Raw genomic sequence first — 23,253 nt, 5'->3', positions numbered from 1 at the left:
TGTGTGCCTTGTGTCTGTGTGTGTAGTTCTGTTGTGGTGGATGTTGTGTCGTGTGTGTGTACGTGTTGTGGTATTGTGTTTAGTGCGTGTGTGTGTGTAGTGTGTGTGTGTGTTGGTGTTGTGTTGGTTTGTGTGTGTGTGTGTTGTGTGTGTGTTGTGTGTTGGTTGTTTGTTGTGTGTGTGGGTGTGTGTGTGTGTGTGTGTGTGTGTGTGTGTGTTGGTGTGTGTTGGTTGTGGTGTGCGCGCGGCTCGCTTAAGCAGGGTTATTCATGCTGTGAATACTAATTCCTATATGACTTTTTAGGATCAGCTAGGCTTGGTACACTTTTCCCCTCGTTCGTAGCAAGAGAGACGTCAAGCAGTTATTCATCTGGCTTCACTATTGATAAAACTTCACATATACCATTTCAGAATCAATTAAATTTATCAAATTTCATTTATAGCACTGGGCAGATTAGCTACAACTAAAGGTTACAGGATTTGCCTAATTTGTAACTTTGTTTCTATCAGTACAGTCTTAGATAAAAGGGCGCTATCTAGAACCTAAAAGAAGTATTCGGCTGTCCCCATAGGAGATATGGAGAACCTTTTTTGGAAGCCAAAAGGGATCTCCTATGGGACAGCCGAATAACTCTTTTGGAACCCATTTTTTAAGAGTGTATGTTGTACTTTGGGTAACCAAATAACCTCTGCAGCAGTAAACATTGATAGAAAATGCTATACAATATTGCATCTGATGGGCTGCTCCATCAATATTAAGCATGAAATGTTACTTTTTCATGTGTCTGTATCCTCTGACAGGTGAGATGGCAAGCAGGTTGGGGCTCCCCACGGCCGTGCCCTGCACAGATGCATGCTGGTCCTGACCTTCCTGCTCCTGCTGTGTGAGATTGTTGTCAGCCGCCTCTGTAACTCCCTAATCACCATTGGACGTCTTCCACACCCTCTTCATCCTCATGCACATGGCTCTTCCTCTTGCTCCTCCTACCCTGGGCAGAGGCCCCCCAAACCGCCACCTGCCTCCCCTCTCTCCACCTCCATCACCTCCATCACCTCCACCCCCACTCAGTCACCTGTCAAATCTCCCCCATATGCCCTAACCACCTCCTGTGTCTCCCCCATCCCTCCAGCTCAGCTTCCTGTCCCTCCCTCCCCTCTCAACCCCTGTCCTCACCACCACTTCCCAGTTTCCCTCCAAACCTCTCACCCCTACAACCACCCATTGTTTCTCCCCTGACCACTCTGAGTCCAACCAGCTAACCTCTTATCCCCATCCCACCCTGTCTATCCAGCCAACCCTTTTCCCCGACGCCTCCCCCCTCAGGCCTCCCTGTGTGGCCTGTCCTACAGCGAAGCGAGGGTCCAGCCCCTGGGGCTCTGATCTCAGCTCTCCTGCTGGCTGCCTTGTGTGGTCTCTGTCTCTCTGGATATCCTCAGCCACACCCTGCAGCCCCACCCTATACTGCGCCCTCTTTTGGCCACAGTGATGGGGGCGTCAGCCTGCTTACAACCTCCTGGTGCTGGGGCTCAGCTGGGCAGCTGGCTTGGAGCCAAGACTAGAGCTGCCTGGGAGGGGGAGGAAGCTCTGTCCTTGGTGTGAATAGAAAAGCGCACGTGCATTCTTTGCTTTTATTATTAATGTCAGTGTGGAGGGAATTGTGTACAAGTTCTGCATTATCTAGTAGGTTACTAGAATATAAGCAATGAACGTCTGTTTGTTTTTCATTCCAACACACCACAGTCAAGCCAAGGTCCAGACCAAAGACAGCACTGGAGTGGGGGAGAGAATGACCTCCGTAACCTCACTACATCTCTGGATGGTGCCTTCCAAGATGGAACACTTGTACTCTGTAACCCTGGGACCTCCAGTGTCCTGAACCCTGACAGAGACTCTCAGCACCCAACCCAGACATCCCCACTCCATACCTTGGCCCCTCAGGGTCCCCTTTCAGACCACTGCCATGGAGCACACACACTCCCTGCAGACTCGCACACACTCCCTGCAGACGCGTCGCACACACTCCCTGCAGACTGCAGAACTTCAGAGACACCAAACAACTTCCCACATCCAGAGGCCAGTGGCTGTCATCCAACGACCCAACTCTGAGGTGTCTAAGTGTGTGGGACACAGAGGTGAGAAATGTATCTTCCTGTCTTTGGCCTTCACAGTACATTTTGGTATTTGGTGGATGAGTCATTCCTATGCTTGGGGAGGATGCTGCATTTTGTGGTCTTATCTGTCCTAGCTGAATTTAACAACAAATCAAAAGGAGAACTAGGGTGTAGATCAGCTTTAATATTGCAGATAGAATTTGGGTTCTATCAAATTTAATTGTTTGCATCATTTCTAATCCCCTTTTATTATGGTTTTATTAACCCCACACTCCTCCCCTGATTGGAGTATACTAACATGCAACAATACTTGGTACTGCTACTTACAGCTATTTTCACTCATGTACGGTGCATGTAGTTAAATGATTATACATACTTTGTATGTCCCTAATTTCCTCTTTCTGCAAATGCTGGATATTCAATCACAGCGGCCAATCCACCATTAATTCTGATTTGAACTCCAACCACTGATGTTCACAGATTAACCCATCTTTCCAAGTATATGACCATTTTTGCTATTTCCTTTTGCAATACATCCCTCCGTTTTACTGTGGCGTCTTACGAGGGTCCCGGACCTCCCTATTTGTAACATTGCTACCGATTATTGCCCTATAAATAAATTCTTTACTCAAGACTACAATGGTATTACCATTGACTGATTGTGATTTTTTCAGATCCCCAACAATATTTTGGTCCATCTGAACCCTGATATTATGACAAATCTTCCTGGACCTGACTCCAAAAGCCAGCCACCGATGGACAGTGCTAGAATATGTTCTATTGATTATGTTTCCTCGAGGCTGCACCGGTCAGACAATGTGTGTCAATTGTTGTTTACATATCAGTTCATAGATCCGATGCCAGGTATTGGGACATCAAAGACCTGTTCCCAACTGACTTTAATTTTATGGCATTGCTGTCAAACCTTTTGACTTTAGAGACATGTCCAGAACTTTGGCTAAGTATTTTTTAGTAGTGGGCTGGAAGTATCAATATGGTAGTTCATAAATGCTAATCTATGAGCAGAATGACTGTTTTACCTCAATTAGGACAAAATCCCTAGTTTGAAAGTAACTTTTTATCTGGAAGCTGTGCTGCCACCATTCTCCCCCACCTGGGCCAGCCCCCCACTAATTCGAGTTCAACCAATGAGCTTTGCCATATGAGTGACAGCTAGCAAGATGCACATGATGCACATGCACAGGAGCACAACAGAGAGAGCACATATTGCCACATTTTTGGCTCGTGAACACTACTTTCAGACTACTGAATACTGTGTATACAAAGTGAAATCTCTTTAAGTGAAACAGATGGTATTTTTTTTTTTTTTTTTTTTTATGCTAATAATTTTAAGCCATTTAATGGGTGGCAGACAGACTAATTATTCAGTTTTGTCCAGTTCTTCCTGCCTTACCCCCTTTTTATCCTGTCTTTTCAGATAATCAGACAGACCCCACCACAGCCCAGCCCTAAAGTCAGAAAGCCCCACAAGGCTCAGGGTCCAACTTCCCGCCTTTCTCCCATCCTCATCACCCTCACCCAGCACTGCTGGGCTCCATCCTGGCCCTCACCAACGGCTTACCCTGCTACTCCTGGGCCCAGACTGCCTGCATGGCTCTGGGCCTGTGGCCCCTTCATCTACCTGGACCCTGGTTCTCCATGGTGGCTGTGATGGTGCTGCTGGCCACCGCTCTGCCCAGTGTGTCGCTACGGTTGGCTGCTGCTCCAGGCCGTCCCGCCCCAGGTGTGTGTGCTGATCTGGGCCGGCGGATCGCCAGTGTGCCAGGGGTGCAGGCGGTGCACGACCTCCACGTGTGGCAGCTGACAGAGAGCTGCCTGGTGGCGTCTGTACATGTCCACTGCCACGCTGGTTCCAGATACACAGGTTTTTATCTGTTTTTGTAGTACAAAACAATGAATGTTGATGTTGGGGAGATGGTGTTGGAAGGTCCGTAATACATTTACCTCAGTATGCATCTATTCCCACAGGTGTGGTGATCTGATGTCTGGGGTCACCAAGGTGCTACAGAGTGTAGGTGTGAGCTGCTGCACCGTACAACCAGAGTTCCTCCTCTCCACTCCCACAGCCAACGGCCACCTGGGAAACAACAGCACCACACCCACCATCATCCATAGGGAGATTCCCCCACTGCCTCACACCTGACCTGCACCTGGCCTGTGGGAAGGGCTGTGCTGGGAAGATGTGCTGTGCTCCTCTGGAGGAAGGGTCTGCAGAGCCACTGGCACCCCTGCTGGGGAAACTGAGGAGCCTCACGTGCTGATCATAGAGAACGCCTTTCTTTGAGGGAAGGACCTTTGCCCTAGGATGTATCTCAGTAATGAAGATGGGCTCCTTGCCTTCTTTCCTTCATATGAATGTGATGTGAGATGTAGAGGACTGAAGGGGAGTAAACCACTTTGGGAAATTAAGATGCAGCCTGGGGAATTAATATAATATATTATTATTGTCAGAATATTCTGAAAGACTTCGTCCCCATGGTCATTGAGGTATTGAGAGTGCTAGATAGCCTAATGTAAGAATTAGGCTCTCAGGTAAAGAGTAGAAATCCAGTAGTCATCATGCTTCTGTGTGTGTTTTGGGATGGGGTGGGATAAATTAACATCATTCCTATGGGTACTCAGAAAGTGCCTGTAGTGTTTACTGTATATAATGTATAACTATGCATGTACTACATCATTATGCTGGTATTTTATTTCATTGTATTAACACGGTGCCATACCAAAGACACAGTAGATTGTAAGCCAAGTCACTCACCCAATGAAGAATTATTCAATAATGCCATTTCAAGCATATTTTCACTTCCAATTATTGCGCAATGATGATATATTTTATGTCTTATCATTCACATTTTGTGTACATTGAACGTTTAGGTGCTGTCAAACGATCACAGTAATTCATCGAGTTAATGGCATTAGTTAATCTGGATTCATCTCAATTTTAGATTTTGCTCATATTTGGCCCTAAAGAAAAATATATAATTAAAAGACAGCGCATTGAGTTACAAGCATTGATTGAAGGGACGAAACACAACATTATCTCCATCAGAAAGTGTTTCTGGTATTTTCACCATAAACAACAAAAGTCACGAAGCATACAGCTAGCTATTAATGCTCCCAATGTTAAGTAGGCCTTTAAGTATGTTTAAGTACTCCCTGTGATCAATGTTCTTGAAGTTTAACACTTGCACACACTCACAGACATACACACCACACAGCTTTAAGTACTGTTCGTTTTTTTTATCGCTTAGGAAATGTAACGAGTTATCACCGAACACAACAATAATGATATCTTTTCAATGTAGTCATTTTAACTACCAGCTAACAATAACAATGCAAGATACATGTTTCAAATCGCCCTTAGAAGTGCTGACAGTAATATGCTACAGTACTGGAAATTACAGTAGATTACACCGTTTTCACATTAGGCAATACACTTACATTACCCAACGAAATTGACGGAAAATCTATCATTTCCGTAATACAGTATCTATCCAATGTGTAATCAAAGGTGTGATCAATGAAAGACATCCTCTACAATCATTCATGCAAAAAAAAGAAAAATATATATAATACCAACATAGGTGTACTATCTGTAATCAAATGTAAGAAATTAAATGAAACAAATTAAATGAATGAAAATAAAACATAACGTTTAGCACACATTCATTTGCATCAAGCCTGTCTTGAGCATTTAGCCATAAATTATCATCCACATCACAGTGAATGTCCTCATTGTCATGCACTGTGGGAAACCTTTTGGCGTGGTGAATCCAAGCTTGACATGGTCTGTATTGATTTCGCATGCCTCATGCATGGTAATACTACCATAGGATGTTAATCATTAGTCCAACAGTTGCAAACAAGAGTTTCTATTGGACAAATTCAAGTATATTTAACCCCGTTTTGTTGCTCCGTTCAAGAAATACATTGCTCAAAAAATAAAGGGAACACTTAAACAACACAATGTAACTCCAAGTCAATCACACTTCTGTGAAATCAAACTGTCCACTTAGAAGCAACACTGATTGACAATAAATTTCACATGCTGTTGTGCAAATGGAATAGACAAAAGGTGGAAATTATAGGCAATTAGCAAGACACCCCCAAAAAAGGAGTGATTCTGCAGGTGGTGACCACAGACCACTCTCAGTTCCTATGCTTCCTGGCTGATGTTTTGGTCACTTTTGAATGTGGCGGTGCCTGTGTGTGTGTGTGTGTGTGTGTGTGTGTGTGTGCGCGCGCTCCAAGCAGGTTATTCATGCTGTGAAACTAATTCCTATATGACTTTTTAGGATCAGCTAGGCTGGTAACACATTCCACTGTACAAGAGAAGTGCTAAAGCTCCTTTGAAACATTTCAAATCAAATTTGTCAATTTATAGCACTGGGCAGATTAGCTACAACTAAAGGTTACAGGATTTGCCTAATTTGTAACTTTGTTTCTATCAGTACAGTCTTAGATAAAAGGGCGCTATCTAGAACCTAAAAGAGTTATTCGGCTGTCCCCATAGGAGATATGGAGAACCTTTTTTGGAAGCCAAAAGGGATCTCCTATGGGGACAGCCGAATAACTCTTTTGGAACCCATTTTTTAAGAGTGTATGTTGTACTTTGGGTAACCAAATAACCTCTGCAGCAGTAAACATTGATAGAAAATGCTATACAATTATTGCATCTGATGGGCTGCTCCATCAATATTAAGCATGAAATGTTACTTTTTTCATGTGTCTGTATCCTCTGACAGGTGAGATGGCAAGCAGGTTGGGGCTCCCMCACGGCAGTGCCCTGCACAGATGCATGCTGGTCCTGACCTTCCTGCTCCTGCTGTGTGAGATTGTTGTCAGCCGCCTCTGTAACTCCCTAATCACCATGGTGGACGTCTTCCACACCCTCTTCATCCTCATGCACATGGCTCTTCCTCTTGCTCCTCCTACCCTGGGCAGAGGCCCCCCAAAACCGCCACCTGCCTCCCCTCTCTCCACCTCCATCACCTCCATCACCTCCACCCCCACTCAGTCACCTGTCAAATCTCCCCCATATGCCCTAACCACCTCCTGTGTCTCCCCCATCCCCTCCAGCTCAGCTTCCTGTCCCTCTCCTCCCCTCTCAACCCCTGTCCTCACCACCACTTCCCAGTTTCCCTCCAAACCTCTCACCCCTACAACCACCCATTGTTTCTCCCCTGACCACTCTGAGTCCAACCAGCTAACCTCTTATCCCCATCCCACCCTGTCTATTCCAGCCAACCCTTTTCCCCGACGCCTCCCCCCTCAGGCCTCCCTGTGTGGCCTGTCCTACAGCGAAGCGAGGGTCCAGCCCCTGGGGGCTCTGATCTCAGCTCTCCTGCTGGCTGCCTTGTGTGTCTCTGTCTCTCTGGATATCCTCAGCCACACCCTGCAGCCCCACCCTATACTGCGCCCTCTTTTGGCCACAGTGATGGGGGCTGTCAGCCTGCTYTACAACCTCCTGGTGCTGGGGCTCAGCTGGGGCAGCTGGCTTGGGACCAAGACTAGAGCTGCCTGGGAGGGGGAGGAKAGCTCTGTCCTTGGTGTGAATAGAAAAGGCACAGTGCATTCTTTGCTTTTATTATTAATGTCAGTGTGGGAGGGAATTGTGTACAAGTTCTGCATTATTCTAGTAGGTTAACTAGAATATAAGCAATGAACGTCTGTTTGTTTTTCATTCCAACACACCACAGTCAAGGCCAAGGTCCAGACCAAAGACAGCACTGGAGTGGGGGGAGAGAATGACCTCMGTAACCTCACTACATCTCTGGATGGTGCCTTCCAAGATGGAACACTTGTACTCTGTAACCCTGGGACCTCCAGTGTCCTGAACCCTGACAGAGACTCTCAGCACCCAACCCAGACATCCCCACTCCATACCTTGGCCCCTCAGGGTCCCCTTTCAGACCACTGCCATGGAGCACACACACTCCCTGCAGACTCGCACACACTCCCTGCAGACGCGTCGCACACACTCCCTGCAGACTGCAGAACTTCAGAGACACCAAACAACTTCCCACATCCAGAGGCCAGTGGCTGTCATCCAACGTACCCCAACTCTGAGGTGTCTAAGTGTGTGGGACACAGAGGTGAGAAATGTTATCTTCCTGTCTTTGGCCTTCACAGTACATTTTGGTATTTGGTGGATGAGTCATTCCTATGCTTGGGGAGGATGCTGCATTTTGTGGTCTTATCTGTCCTAGTCTGGAATTTAACAACAAATCAAAAGGAGAACTAGGGTGTAGATCAGCTTTAATATTGCAGATAGAATTTGGGTTCTATCAATTTAATTGTTTGCATCATTTCTAATCCCCTTTTATTATGGTTTTATTTAACCCCACACTCCTCCCCTGATTGGAGTATACTAACATGCAACAATACTTGTACTGCTACTTACAGCTATTTTCACTCATGTACGGTGCATGTAGTTAAATGATTATACATACTTGTATGTCCCTAATTTCCTCTTTCTGCAAATGCTGGATATTCAATCACAGCGGCCAATCCACCATTAATTCTGATTTGAACTCCAACCCACTGATGTTCACAGATTAACCCATCTTTCCAAGTATATGACCATTTTGCTATTTCCTTTTGCAATACATCCCTCCGTTTTACTGTGRCGTCTTACGAGGGTCCCGGACCTCCCTATTTGTAACATTGCTACCGATATTGCCCTATAAAATAAATTCTTTACTCAAGACTACAATGGTATTACCCATTGACTGATTGTGATTTTTCAGATCCCCCAACAATATTTTGGTCCATCTGAACCCTGATATTATGACATAATCATTCCTGGACCTGACTCCAAAAGCCAGCCACCGATGGACAGTGCTAGAATATGTTCTATTGATTATGTTTCCTCGAGGCTGCACCGGTCAGACAATGTGTGTCAATTGTTGTTTTACATATCAGTTCATAGATCCGATGCCAGGGTATTGGGACATCAAAGACCTGTTCCCAACTGACTTTAATTTTATGGCATTGCTGTCAAACCTTTTGACTTTAGAGACATGGTCCAGAACTTTGGCTAAGTATTTTTTAGTAGTGGGCTGGAAGTATCAATATGTAGTTCATAAATGCATAATCTATGAGCAGAATGACTGTTTTACCTCAATTAGGCACAAAATCCCTAGTTTGAAAGTAACTTTTTATCTGGAAGCTGTGCTGCACCATTCTCCCCCACCTGGGCCAGCCCCCCACTAATTCGAGTTCAACCAATGAGCTTTTGCCATATGAGTGACAGCTAGCAAGATGCACATGATGCACATGCACAGGAGCACAACAGAGAGAGCACATATCTGCACATTTTTGGCTCGTGAACACTACTTTCAGAACTACTGAATACTGTGTATACAAAAGTGAAATCTCTTTAAGTGAAACAGATGGTATTTTTTTTTTTTTTTTTTTTTATGCTAATAATTTTAAGCCATTTAATGGGTGGCAGACAGACTAATTATTTCAGTTTTGTCCAGTTCTTCCTGCCTTACCCCCTTTTTATCCTGTCTTTTCAGATAATCAGACAGACCCCACCACAGCCTCAGCCCTAAAGTCAGAAAGCCCCACAAGGCTCAGGGTCCAACTTCCCGCCTTTCTCCCATCCCTCATCACCCTCACCCAGGCACTGCTGGGCTCCATCCTGGCCCTCACCAACGGGCTTACCCTGCTACTCCTGGGCCCAGACTGCCTGCATGGCTCTGGGGCCTGTGGCCCCTTCATCTACCTGGACCCTGGTTTCTCCATGGTGGCTGTGATGGTGCTGCTGGCCACCGCTCTGCCCCAGGTGTGCCGCTACGGTTGGCTGCTGCTCCAGGCCGTCCCGCCCCAGGTGTGTGTGTCTGATCTGGGCCGGCGGATCGCCAGTGTGCCAGGGGTGCAGGCGGTGCACGACCTCCACGTGTGGCAGCTGACAGAGAGCTGCCTGGTGGCGTCTGTACATGTCCACTGCCACGCTGGGTTCCAGATACACAGGTTTTTATCTGTTTTTGTAGTACAAAACAATGAATGTTGATGTTGGGGAGATGGTGTTGGAAGGTCCGTAATACAKTTACCTCAGTATGCATCTATTCCCACAGGTGTGGTGATCTGATGTCTGGGGTCACCAAGGTGCTACAGAGTGTAGGTGTGAGCTGCTGCACCGTACAACCAGAGTTCCTCCTCTCCACTCCCACAGCCAACGGCAACCTGGGAAACAACAGCACCACACCCACCATCATCCATAGGGAGATTCCCCCACTGCCCTCACACCTGACCTGCAGCCTGGCCTGTGGGAAGGGCTGTGCTGGGAAGATGTGCTGTGCTCCTCTGGAGGAAGGGTCTGCAGAGCCACTGGCACCCCCTGCTGGGGAAACTGAGGAGCCTCACGTGCTGATCATAGAGAACGCCTTTCTTTGAGGGAAGGACCTTTGCCCTAGGATGTATCTCAGTAATGAAGAGTGGGCTCCTTGCCTTCTTTCCTTCATATGAATGTGATGTGAGATGTAGAGGACTGAAGGGGAGTAAACCACTTTGGGAAATTAAGATGCAGCCTGGGGAATTAATATAATATATTATTATTGTCAGAATATTCTGAAAGACTTCGTCCCCATGTCATTGAGGTATTTTGAGAGTGCTAGATAGCCTAATGTAAGAATTAGGCTCTCAGGTAAAGAGTAGAAATCACAGTAGTCATCATGCTTCTGTGTGTGTTTTGGGATGGGGTGGGATAATTAACATCATTCCTATGGGTACTCAGAAAGTGCCTGTATGTTTACTGTATATAATGTATAATCTATGCATGTACTACATCATTATGCTGGTATTGTATTTCATTGTATTAACACGGTGCCATACCAAAGACACAGTAGATTGTAAGCCAAGTCACTCACCCAATGAAGAATTTATTCAATAATGCCATTTCAAGCATATTTTCACTTCCAATTATTGCGCAATGATGATATATTTTATGTCTTATCATTCACATTTTGTGTACATTGAACGTTTAGGTGCTGTCAAACGATCACAGTAATTMATCGAGTTAATGGCATTAGTTAATCGTGATTCATCTCAATTTTAGATTTTGCTCATATTTGGCCCTAAAGAAAAAWATATATATTTAAAAGACAGCGCATTGAGTTACAAGCATTGATTGTAAGGGACGGAAACACAACATTATCTCCATCAGAAAGTGTTTCTGGTATTTTCACCATAAACAACAAAAGTCACGGAAGCATACAGCTAGCTATTAATGCTCCCAATGTTTAAGTAGGCCTTTAAGTATGTTTAAGTACTCCCTGTGATCAATGTTCTTGAAGTTTAACACTTGCACACACTCACAGACATACACACACACAGCTTTAAGTACTGTTCGTTTTTTTTTATCGCTTAGGAAATGTAACGAGTTAATCACCGAACACAACATAATGATATCTTTTCAATGTAGTCATTTTAACTACCAGCTAATCCAATAACAATGCAAGATACATGTTTCAAATCGCCCTTAGAAGTGCTGAMAGKAATATGCTACAGTACTGTAAATTACAGTAGATTACACCGTTTTCACATTAGGCAATACACTTACATTACCCAACGAAATTGACAGAAAATCTATCATTTCCGTAATACAGTATCTATCCAATGTGTAATCAAAGGTGTGATCAATGAAGACATCCTCTACAATCATTCATGCAAAAAAAAGAAAAATATATATAATACCAACATAGGTGTACTATCTGTAATCAAATGTAAGAAATTAAATGAAACAAATTAAATGAATGAAAATAAAACATAACGTTTAGCACACATTCATTTGCATCAAGCCTGTCTTGAGCATTTAGCCATAAATTATCATCCACATCACAGTGAATGTCCTCATTGTTCATGCACTGTGGGAAAACCTTTTGGCGTGGTGAATCCAAGCTTGACATTGGTCTGTATTGATTTCGCATGCCTCATSCATGGTTAATACTACCATAGGATGTAATCATTAGTCCAACAGTTGCAAACAAGAGTTTCTATTGGACAAATTCAAGTATATTTAACCCCGTTTTGTTTGCTTTCCGTTCAAGAAATACATTGCTCAAAAAAATAAAGGGAACACTTAAACAACACAATGTAACTCCAAGTCAATCACACTTCTGTGAAATCAAACTGCCACTTAGGAAGCAACACTGATTGACAATAAATTTCACATGCTGTTGTGCAAATGGAATAGACAAAAGGTGGAAATTATAGGCAATTAGCAAGACACCCCCAAAAAAGGAGTGATTCTGCAGGTGGTGACCACAGACCACTTCTCAGTCCTATGCTTCCTGGTGATGTTTTGTCACTTTTGAATGTTGGCGGTGCCCTCACTCTAGTGGTAGCATGAGACGGAGTCTACAACCCACACAAGTGGCTCAGGTAGTGCAGTTCATCCAGGATGGCACATCAATGCGAGCTGTGGCAAAAAGGTTTGCTGTGTCTGTCAGCGTAGTGTCCAGAGAATGGAGGCACTACCAGGAGACAGGCCAGTACATCAGGAGACGTGGAGGAGGCCGTAGGAGGGCAACAACCCAGCAGCAGGACGCTACCTCCGCCTTTGTGCAAGGGTGCACTGCCAGACCCTGCAAAATGACCTCCAGCAGGCCACAAATGTGCATGTGTCTGCTCAAACGGTCAGAAACAGACTCCATGAGGGTGGTATGAGGGCCCGACGTCCACAGGTGGGGGTTGCACATTTGTGGCCTGCTGGAGGTCATTTTGCAGGCGCTGGCAGTGCACCTCCTTGCACAAAGGCGGAGTAGCGGTCCTGCTGCTGGGTTGTTGCCCTCCTACGCCTCCTCCACGTCTCCTGATGTACTGGCCTGTCTCCTGGTAGCGCCTCCATGCTCTGGACACTACGCTGACAGACACAGCAAACCTTTTTGCCACAGCTCGCATTGATGTGCCATCTGGATGAACTGCACTACCTGAGCCACTTGTGTGGTTGTAGACTCCGTCTCATGCTACCACTAGAGTGAGAGCACCGCCAGCATTCAAAAGTGACCAAAACATCAGCCAGGAAGCATAGGAACTGAGAAGTGGTCTGTGGTCACCACCTGCAGAATCACTCCTTTTTTGGGGGTGTCTTGCTAATTGCCTATAATTTCCACCTTTTGCTATCCATTTGCACAACAGCATGTGAAATTTATTGTCAATCAGTGTTGCTTCCTAAGTGGACAGTTTGATTTCACAGAAGTGTGATTGACTTGGAGTTACATTGTGTTGTTTAAGTGTTCCCTTTATTTTTTTGAGCAGTGTATATTTCAAAAGAATCGGCAGAATGAATACACCCCTGATCACACGTAAACACAGTTCACTTTCATAGCAAGCAGGCTGTATTCCTTCTCGCATCTATGCGCTCTTCTCACCTCGTCCCTTTGCTTGTGGACTTCAATGTACAACACATCAGCTATATGTGACCAGGCGAAAAAACCTTTCCAAGCCAAACCATATCATAACTGCTACACACAGCTTACATTGTTGTCACCATATTTGCTAAAGTAACATCATAGTCAACATAGCTAATAGAACTAATGCGTTAGTAAAGCCGCTACAATCATGCAGTAATATTATAGTGTACAGTTAGTATGCAGTTTAGCACTTACACAGGCAGGCCCCGGTGGCAATAAATTTGTCAAACCAAAAGCTTACCTTGAGTTGGAAGAGTTCCAGTGTTGTGTTGTATAGTCATAGCAAGCTAGCTAACATAGCATCCTTCTGTTTGAGCAAGGTGTTTGAGTAGGCTAAACTAGCTAGCTGCATTTGCTAGCTGAGTACTGTAAGTGAGACTGAAAGTCAAACATATTGTGACCGACCGCCTTGATTAGTTTTTATGTAGCAAAATTTGAAATTGTGTTTTTTACATTGGATTAAAGCAGAGACACAGAACTACAAAATTGTGTATCATACACTGCATTTGAGGAACAATTGGAAAGTAATTCTGCTTTGAAAATTGATCAACTTGTAAACTCACTTTTGAGAAAATGGCCTTTGAATGTTTTGGTACCTACTGGAGAGCTATTCTTTGTCTACACCCATTCAGCATCGTTCACACCCTCTTAAGCTTTAGCCCCACCCATCTCTTTAAGGGTTGATCCGAGCGTTCTGCCCTAACAACAGCAGTCAAGCACCCAAGCTAACTGGTTAACGTTGGCAAGCTTGCTAGCTACTTCCAGACACAAATGAGAGAACAGCTCACTAACCATTTTACTCGCCCTAGCAGAGCTGGTTAGGCTGTTTTTAAGTTATCCAGAGCATTGGTGACTGCAACTGTGCTTCTGGCAACAATTTTATTTTAAATTGCCAACGTTTACTGACACCGGCCATATTCAATGGGTGTTGTGTTCGTAAATTTGTCAGTTATTCTGCTCTCTGGCACACTCAGACGAGAGTGCTCTGACATCAGAGTAGATAGCCAGAGTTAATTTACCAGCTACGTCTATCAACAGTTGTCGCAGTGATATTCTATTGAAATGGTTACTTGCATAGTGGAGTCTTGTAGCTAGCTAGCTAAACAATGAACCATAATCCCAACTCATGACGTTACTACCCTGCATGAATCTGCAGGTAGCTAACCAACCAGGTTCAATGTTAGCTAGATAACATTAGGCTATAATTAGCAAAGCAAATGGCTCTGAGATACGAATAATAAGATCATACACGTAACATTCTGTCAAAATTAGAAACATGTAATATCTGAAGATGTAGCTAGCTAGACTATCTTACCTTTTACATCATGGATGGACGCTTCTCCCTGTCACGGATGCCATGGTTGCCATTAGTTTGAAGATGTAATCCAGAGACAGGTGTTTTCTCCATCTCCTTAGCTATCATACTCTAATTCCACTGATTTAAAAACTGTTCTCCAGAAAAGTGGAGAGCAACACTTATGCAGTTCTACTACGAGATATATATTTTTTAAAAGACGGATTAGACAGGATTACCTTCACATACTGACCAGTTCAAATAGACAGAAGCGCGCTATATAGCAGACCAATCCAAACTCATCTTTCGACATGTCCAGCCCACTCATTATCTCAGCCAAACATGGCTAGCGGGAAGGTTGCTACCTTTTTCTGTGGCTAAACCAATTACTAGGTTGTAATATGGCATTATTTTCTGGCTTGGCTTCCCTGGGGATTTTACTGTATGGTGGGCTTTTGCACAGTTGGGGCACCATCTATGGCGGGACAGTGGGCAGGCTTCTGCACTCTATTTATAAATGTGTTTCCCTCTGCCATATGATACACCGAGAGCAACTGGCGGCAAAAGAGCTGAGCACAGAACTTGGAGATATACCGCAGCATTCAACACCATGGGCCAGAAAAATTTGAATACATTGGCCATGCTGTCAATCCAGCATTACTTCTGCCGCGTTCAAAACAACTGGAGGTTGGAACTGGGAACAGACTTCAGTGAGTTCAAGACAACTGGGAACTCTGAAAAAACGAGCTCCGACTGGGAAAATACATATTGAATCATTTTGAACGTCATCCAACTCTCAATTCCAACTTGGAAAGTTAGTATAGTTAGATTTCAGAGTTGGATGACGTTGAAAACGATTTTCCCCAGTCGGAGCTCGTTTTTTTTCAGAATTCCCAGTTGTTTTGAATGCGCTGAAGTTGGAAGTCAGAGATGTATTTCTTAATTCCCAGTTCCGAGTTCCCAGTAGGTTTGAACACGCCATAAGATGCTCCAACGCAACATACCCATCTTATTGGTGGTGGTGAGATAAGAGACCGTATGTCAGACTAAATTGCAATTGACTAACATAGCCCCACATTAAAAAGTATGTGATGGTGAGTTGAGAAGACAATCAGAAATAATGTTTAAATGTTTTTCAATTGACTGAGTAAAAAGAGTAAAAAATAGTAAAAATTGGTTAATTAGGCTACATCATTTCTTTCACATTGTTGTGGTCACAAGAATTTTCAGATATCAAAATGGGGTGGTGGTGGGCCAAAACAGTTTTTGAACCCCTGTTTTAGTATATACAAATATACAGTACATGTGTGATCCTGAAATATTTCATGGATTGCTTTTATAAGGTTGTGTACCTATCTTCACCAAAAGCGCTGGAATAAAATTATTTTAACCAAAGACTTTCTGCTTCCTTTGTGCGCAAAACATGTCTGAAATGAATGAACCCACAAATGAGAAAACCAAAGTCATGTTCTTCCTACGTTAGAGACACTGATTACATAGCCTAATGTATTTGTATTTTTTATTTTATTAAAATGTAACCTTTATTTAACTAAGCAAGTCAGTTAAGAACAAATTCTTATTTGCAATGACGGCCTACCCCGGCCAAACCTGGACGACACTTGGCCAATTGTGCGGCGCCGTATGGGACTCCCAATCACAGCCGGATGTGATACAGCCTGGATTCCAGGGACTGTAGTGACACCTCTAACACTGAGATGCAGTGCCTTAGACTGCTGCAACCACTCGTGCATTTTGTCATAATTTCTCTTTATGATGGGCAATTCTACCTTCAGTGTCCTGCCAATCACATGCAGTAAATAGGCCTACATTTACAGTATTTTGCCTAAGATACCTCTCTACAGAGATAATAAAGTAAAATAATTAGGTGGGTGCTTACATTGGTCCTATTTCACACATGAGACACCCTTGGGGAGTTGGGTCAGAGCCAGGGATCAGACATTATTTGTCGGTGACCCTGGATACAGACTATAGAAACTCCACCTCTTTTGTTATCCACCAGCCAATAAAATCGGAGCTATTTTGCATTATTTCGAAAAGCCCTCCTTTAACAACAAATTTCGTTAATATTTGTATTTCTTTCATTATAGAGTCAATAAAACGCTTGTTATTTTCAATGGAGCAAATGTTTACATACCTTATACAAAATAGCATGGTTGCTTTTGCCACAAAATTTGGTCACCGAGACTGAAACACTTATGTACACTGTCAGGTATAAATTGTCATTGGAAACTCTCTAGTAAATGCCCGGATGAGCTTCGGTGTTCGGCGGTGCAGGCTTCAAACCACACCTCCGACCACCGAAGCTCATCCGGGCATTTACTAACCGCTGCTTAACGGCAGAGTGGCTCAATTCCACCTTTCGGGCGTAATTTCTGAGGGCGAAAATGTGTCGACTTTGATCCCCTACCTATAATATTCGTCGCAATTCGCTAATAGAGAATTCTACGCAACAACAAAATCCGTTTGTAATAATGCTCTTGAAATTAAATGGCTACAGTGGATGATAGTTCATGTCTGCTTTTGTTGGAAGGTTTTATTTCAACTTAACATAGTCATGCTTTCTGATACATTTGAGTCATGCTTTCTAATACAGTTTGGTATTGATGATGAAAAGTAGCCTAGCGGTTACATTAGAGCGTTCGGCCAGTTACTGAAAGGCCGTGGGTTCGAATCCCCGACCCTTGAGCAAAGCACTTGACTGCTTCTGCTAAATGACTAAAATGAGATGACCGGTCAATCAAAAGTCAGGTGCTGCGCGCGCCGCGGCCCACATTGTATGCATCCTTCAACGAACCAGACCGGATGTACATAATGACTGGCAAGCCCGATAAACCAATCACCACTTCAACGTATTTTTTCTTAACCAATCAATGTTCTTGTTAGAGTGGGCGGAACCATCTTTTACGGAAATGTGTGCATGTCCTTGGTAATGAAGTAACGTGGAGAGAAATAARCTTAATCTGATGGTGTAATTTGTCGCTTATCCAATTCAAAGGTAAATTGCTATTTGAGCTGAGTAGAAACAAGTATTTGGCAACAATTTTGGAATTATATTATAAATGGCTTCATTGCTGTCCTATCTAGCTAGCTAGTTTAGTGATCCCAACGTGCGTTATTGTTCGCCGTTGACTGCCGGACAATCCAGCAGCAACATAGATAGCTAAATTAGCTAGCTACATCGACCTTACCTTGCTGTTGTCTAACAATGAGTTTAACACAAGCACATTTAAATGCAACGATATTCCTTTAACGAAATAAGAAAGGAACTGTAAATAAGACTAATCTTTGCCCTATGATATTTGTATTTTTCCCCAACTAGGCGTGTGTCAACACCAGCTCAGTGACCATGCCTCTCCACAAGTACCCCCCAAAAATCTGGGAAGCCATGAAACTGAAGCAGGGGATCTATGCCCGCCTCCCCAAACACTACCTCCGCTCTCTGGAGGAGAACACGCAGCCCACCCCGGTCCACTGGAAGGCCCTGGGAGTCAAGTACAGGGCCAACCCCAAAACAGGGCACAAGGAGCGGGTACAAGACGTCCCCATCCCCATCTACTACCCCCCAGAGTCCCATGATGGCCTATGGGGAGGCGAGGGGTGGATATCAGGCTTCAGATATGCCAACAATGACAAAGTGAGTACTATGCAGGGCAATAATTAACATTTGTTTTGTTCCCTGTATTCACATACACACTTTATTCTATATCTGAGCATGTATCCTAACATTGTCTCTCTCTTCAGCTCTCCACCAGGCTGGAAAGAGTCTGGAAGCCACAGCTGTTCACCAGAGAGTTGTACAGTGAGATCCTCAACCACAAGTTCACCATCACCGTAACGGCTCGCGCCCTAGACCTCATTGATGCCGCCTACGGCTTTGACTTCTACATCCTGAGGGTGAGAGGAGGCTGCATGTTGTCATCTTTAGCTATAGTGTGTGCACATATGTACATTCTCCCAACATGCAGTGTTTTGAGAAGATGACACTTAGCATGGGTTTCATCATCCAGTGACTTGATTGATTCTCTTCCAGACACCAAAGGAGGACCTGAACTCCAAGCTAGGAATGGACCTGAGGCGGGCCATGCTCTTGAGGCTGGCCTTTAAAGACACCCAGCTCTACCCAGAGGACCCTGCCAAGAGGGAGAAGATCTACACCAAGTACAAAGTGGGTTCGTTATGTTTTGGACCATGACGGTTTGAAGTATCAACACACTTTTTTTTGTCTTGAGCGTTCATCGAGTTGCTATAGGAGATGAAGCAGCAGTTCATAAAGTCCGTGAAAGTGCTGCACAAAGTTTGTAGATGGTTAAAAGATCTCATTACATTATCTCTCCCTCTCGTTCTGTCCTCGCCCCCTCTTCCCTTGCCCCCAGCAGCAGTTTGAGATCCCTGCAGAGGAGGCTGAGTGGGTTGGCCTGAGTGTGGATGAGGCCGTGGAGAAAATGAGACAACTGGAGCACAAGGTAACTGCATCGTTTCAGTCAATAAGAACAGGTGTCACTCAGTGATCACCCTGCCAGGGTAAACATACACGGTCGACATCGACACATTTTTAGATTTTATCCACTCTGTCCCATACTCTCTCTCACTGGACTCTTATTGTTTTGTGTCCCAGGAGCCGGAGCCTCTGTTCAAGAGCTGTGTGGAGAACCTGGTGAAGGAGCTGGCCATCCAGAAACTCTCTGAACCACAGCTGGTGGAGAAGAAGTAAGGGTCATTTTCTGAGGAGCACTGAGGTCACTTCCTGTTGACAGTGACACTTGGTCCCATTGAAACACACTTATTAATTCTAGTTCTATTTTTCAGCAGCTAATTTGGATATATCTCCATCTGGGTTGTTACAATGTAAATATTCCACATTCCTCTGTTTGATAGTGAGACTTTCCTTGATCAGTGATATATCATTTGTCTGAGGAATAAAATATTCAAATTTCTTGATCTGTTTTTATTGACAATTTGATGCCTAGTCTAGACTGTCATGCTCCAGTTTGTCCTCTAGATGGAGGTGTTTATCAGTTTTTCAGTATCAGAATTTAAGAACATAGAAGACAGCCAGGAGCCTCATTTATCAGAGTTGCTTGCGCACAAAAAATACTCTAAACCTTGCTTGTGGCAGTTTTTCCGCAAAGGTTGGTATTGATAAATGTTGAACTTAATTGGAAAGTGTGCGTATCGCAGGTACAGTTCATACAATATGCAGAAGACACATTTTGGTTGAATGCATTGCTGTGCAACTGACTAGGTATTCCATTTCCCCATGCGCATTCACATTTTCTAGTGGTTGAACAATTGTATTGCAAGCAAATATTGTTATTTTGGAGGAAGTGGAGGTGTTTGATTCATGTGTATTATAATAWTGGTAGGCTAATAAAAACATGTAGGTCTAATTGTAAAACGGATACATTAGGAGGTCAGATAGCAGCATGAATCCTAATATGTTTCTTTTGCTTTTATTTTTTTATAGCCTAGGCCTAAATCATCATATTGCAGGACATGTCTTTCCTTTTCAGCCATGACTGGTTTGTTCCTGCTACACAACAAATAGGTAGTTCCACGAAAAGAGTGCCTTTTGCATCCCTTTGATATATTAAGTGGACATTTTCCATACGTACAAAAAGCTTATTTCTTTAATTTTGTGCTCAAATTTGTTTACATCCCTTTTAGTGAGCATTTCTCCTTTGCCAAAATAATCCATCCACCTGACAAGTGAGGCATATCAAAAAGCTGATTAAACACCATTACACAGGTGCACCTTGTGCTGGGGACAATAAAATGCCACTAAAATGTGCAGTTTTATCACACAACACAATGCCCCAGATGTTTCAAGTTTTGAGGGAGTGTGCAATTGGCATGCTGACTGCAGGAATGTCCACCAGAGCTGTTGCCAGATAATTGAATAAATTGAATATTCATTTCTCTACCATAAGCCATTTTAGAGAATTTGGCAGTACGTCCAACCGGCTTCACAACCGCAGACCACTCGTAAGCACTCCAGCCCTGGAGCTCCCCATCTGGCTTCTTCACCTGTGGGATCGTCTGAGACCAGTCACCCGGACAGCTGATGAAACTGGGTTTGCACAAGCGAAGAATTTCTGCACAAACTATCAGAAACCATCTCACGGAATCTCATTTGTGTGCTCATCGTCCTCACCAGGGTCTTGACCTGACTGCAGTTCAGCRTCGTAGAYAACTTCAGTGGGCAAATGCTCACCTTCGATCGCCACTGGCACACTGGAGAAGAATCCCAGTTTCAACTGTACCGGCAGACAGCTGGCGGTGGGGTTATTGTATGGGCAGGCATAAGCTACGGACAACGAACACAATTGTATTTTATCCATGGCAATTTGAATGCACAGAGATACTGTGACGAGATCCTTAGGCCCATTGTTGTGCCAATTCATCCGCCGCCATCACCTCATGTTTCAGCATGAGATCCATGTTGCAAGGATCTGTACACAATTCCTGGAAGCTGAAAATGTACCAGTTCTTCCATGGACTGCATACTTACCCGACATTTCACCCATTGAGCATGTTTGGGATGTTCTGGATCAGCGTGTTCCAGTTCCCACCAATATCCAGCGACTTCACAAAGACATTGGAGAGGAGTGGGACAACATTCCACAATCAAAAGCCTGATCAACTCTATGCCCCTACCCTTTTTCAAGATATCTGTGACCAACAGAAGCATATCTGTATTCCCAGTCATGTGAATAGATTAGAGCCTAATGAATTTATTTGACTGATTTCCTTACATGAACTGTAACTCAGTAAAATCTTTGAAATTGTTGCATGTTGCATTTATATTTTTGTTCAGTGTAGTGTGGCTCTTACCGAATACCTGAGACCCGATCTGGGACGTGAGCGGATCCAGATTTCTAAGTAATGTCACGCATCTTGGTCGGATCTGATGTGATTATCAAGGGCCATAAGTATGTGTAATTTTAACTGAATTGTCCAGAAGGGTCGTATCCAAAATTCTAAGTAATATCACGCGTCATGGGTCAGATCTGATATGATTGTCATGTGCCGGTGATATGTGTAATTTCAACTGATTTGTCCAGAAGGGTCGGTACAGATTTTCTCAAACTCTTAAGTTAGATGGGGAGCAGTGGTGAACAGCAATTTTCAAGCCTTTCCATTTTGAATTCAGGCTGTAACATAACAAAATGTGGAATAAGTCAAGAGGTATGAATACTTTCTGAAGGCACTGTATGTTCCATGCGACAGTTTGATAAATCCCAATCATTTGTTGAGCACGCAACTCCTACAATCTCCACCTATGCCAGATTTTAGTATGAAATGTACTCACGGTTGATAAATGAGGCCACATGTCATCATCATGGCATTCATCTAAACACAACAGGCAATAGCCTACAGTAATTGAGTCTTAAACTAATAAGCTCATTTTTCTTATTACAATTTGTATATAACCCTGCTGTGTTATGTCCCACTCTCTGTCTGTCTGTGCTTTTTGGGAGATTACAAGGACTATAAGGCCAGATGGACTTATACCACACACCCCTTAACTCACTTAAATGGCAGATAGACCACATACACCCTTGTCTATGAATTCCCTTATATGGAACCATAAGCTGCTTGGCTTTTCAGTAAACACAGTTTATTTTGTGGCTTTCGCTTTCGACTCCTTCAGTGTGCCTGCACATGTCCGCTGTAACTGTTTCCATTACAAAATGGTGTGTGGTTAAGACACTTGTAGGGCGGGGAGTCCCTGTTAGTTAGGGGACTCCTGTGGGTGTAGTAACCTAGCAACAAACTAGGAGTTCTCAACAATTACCTGTCTACAGGTTCATCCTCACCTTATAAGGATAGGCGATGTTGTATGCCAAAGACTTAAATTACCCTTACTGTAAATCTAATGTATGATGGCACTCGTTTTCCCCATAGGCCCATACTTTATGCCATTACACAGGCAGAGTCTACGATGGGAATGCACAGTATGCAAACTAAGCAGTAAACAGTGAAATATACTATGTGTGGATCATCGTTCAGGGAATATGCCTCTGCTGTGTGGTCAGTGTCTTGAGTTATTAGATTTTATTGTAAAGATAGTGAATGGAATGACAGTGTAGTATACTATAGATTTGAATATGGACATGTGACATGACCTGGTCATTGTGACTTGAGAGCTTCTCAACTACTTTGAACTTGACGAGATGTGAGAAGAGTGCTTTGTTCCCTTCTCTTATGATTATATGCATACACTACTGTTCAAAAGTTTGGGGTCACTTAGAAATTTCACAAAAAAATAAATAAGAAAAGCACTTTTTTTTGTCCATTTAAAATAACATCAAATTGATCAGAAACACAGTGTAGGCATTGTTAATGATGTAAATGACTATTGTAGCTGGAAACGGCAGATTTTTTATG

General features: G+C 43.7%; 4 protein-coding genes across 5 annotated transcripts in view; 3 read left to right on the top strand and 1 right to left on the bottom strand.

The window, feature by feature from the left end:
* Window positions 1-7,777, top strand: part of LOC139022765 (uncharacterized) — an 8,187-nt gene extending 410 nt beyond the window's left edge. The window contains exon 2 of the mRNA XM_070433902.1: window positions 6,876-7,777. Coding sequence (XP_070290003.1) covers window positions 6,881-7,777 — 897 coding nt within the window. The 5' untranslated portion in view covers window positions 6,876-6,880. The remainder of the gene's footprint in view (window positions 1-6,875) is intronic.
* The window catches only part of LOC111949708 (uncharacterized), a 387,379-nt gene that overhangs the window by 272,475 nt on the left and 91,651 nt on the right, over window positions 1-23,253 (bottom strand). The gene's annotated exons all lie outside the window — the stretch shown is intronic.
* On the top strand, window positions 7,802-12,155 carry LOC139022782 (uncharacterized; the record flags this gene model as incomplete). Its single annotated transcript, XM_070433981.1, has 3 exons — window positions 7,802-8,225; window positions 9,654-10,110; window positions 10,215-12,155. Coding segments are annotated over 3 exons (1,200 nt in total), but the record flags the coding sequence as incomplete, so codon positions are not given.
* Window positions 17,765-19,799, top strand: mrpl28 (mitochondrial ribosomal protein L28). 2 transcript variants are annotated; one of them, XM_023967240.2, is made up of 6 exons: window positions 17,765-17,860; window positions 18,185-18,499; window positions 18,607-18,759; window positions 18,896-19,030; window positions 19,242-19,328; window positions 19,481-19,799. In XM_023967240.2, exons 2-6 carry the CDS (start codon window positions 18,212-18,214, stop codon window positions 19,574-19,576), a joined length of 759 nt encoding a protein of 252 aa, XP_023823008.1. In that variant the 5' UTR covers window positions 17,765-17,860; window positions 18,185-18,211; the 3' UTR covers window positions 19,577-19,799. The 2 variants fall into 2 exon arrangements, with proteins under 2 accessions (XP_023823008.1, XP_023823007.1); XM_023967239.2 differs by having other exon boundaries at window positions 19,239-19,328.

Source organism: Salvelinus sp. IW2-2015, linkage group LG22 (genome assembly GCF_002910315.2).
Source record: "Salvelinus sp. IW2-2015 linkage group LG22, ASM291031v2, whole genome shotgun sequence".
In the NCBI taxonomy this organism is placed as follows: domain Eukaryota; kingdom Metazoa; phylum Chordata; class Actinopteri; order Salmoniformes; family Salmonidae; genus Salvelinus; species Salvelinus sp. IW2-2015.
The sequence above is the reverse complement of the archived record's forward strand: the minus strand, read 5'-3'. Positions and strand labels throughout refer to the sequence as shown.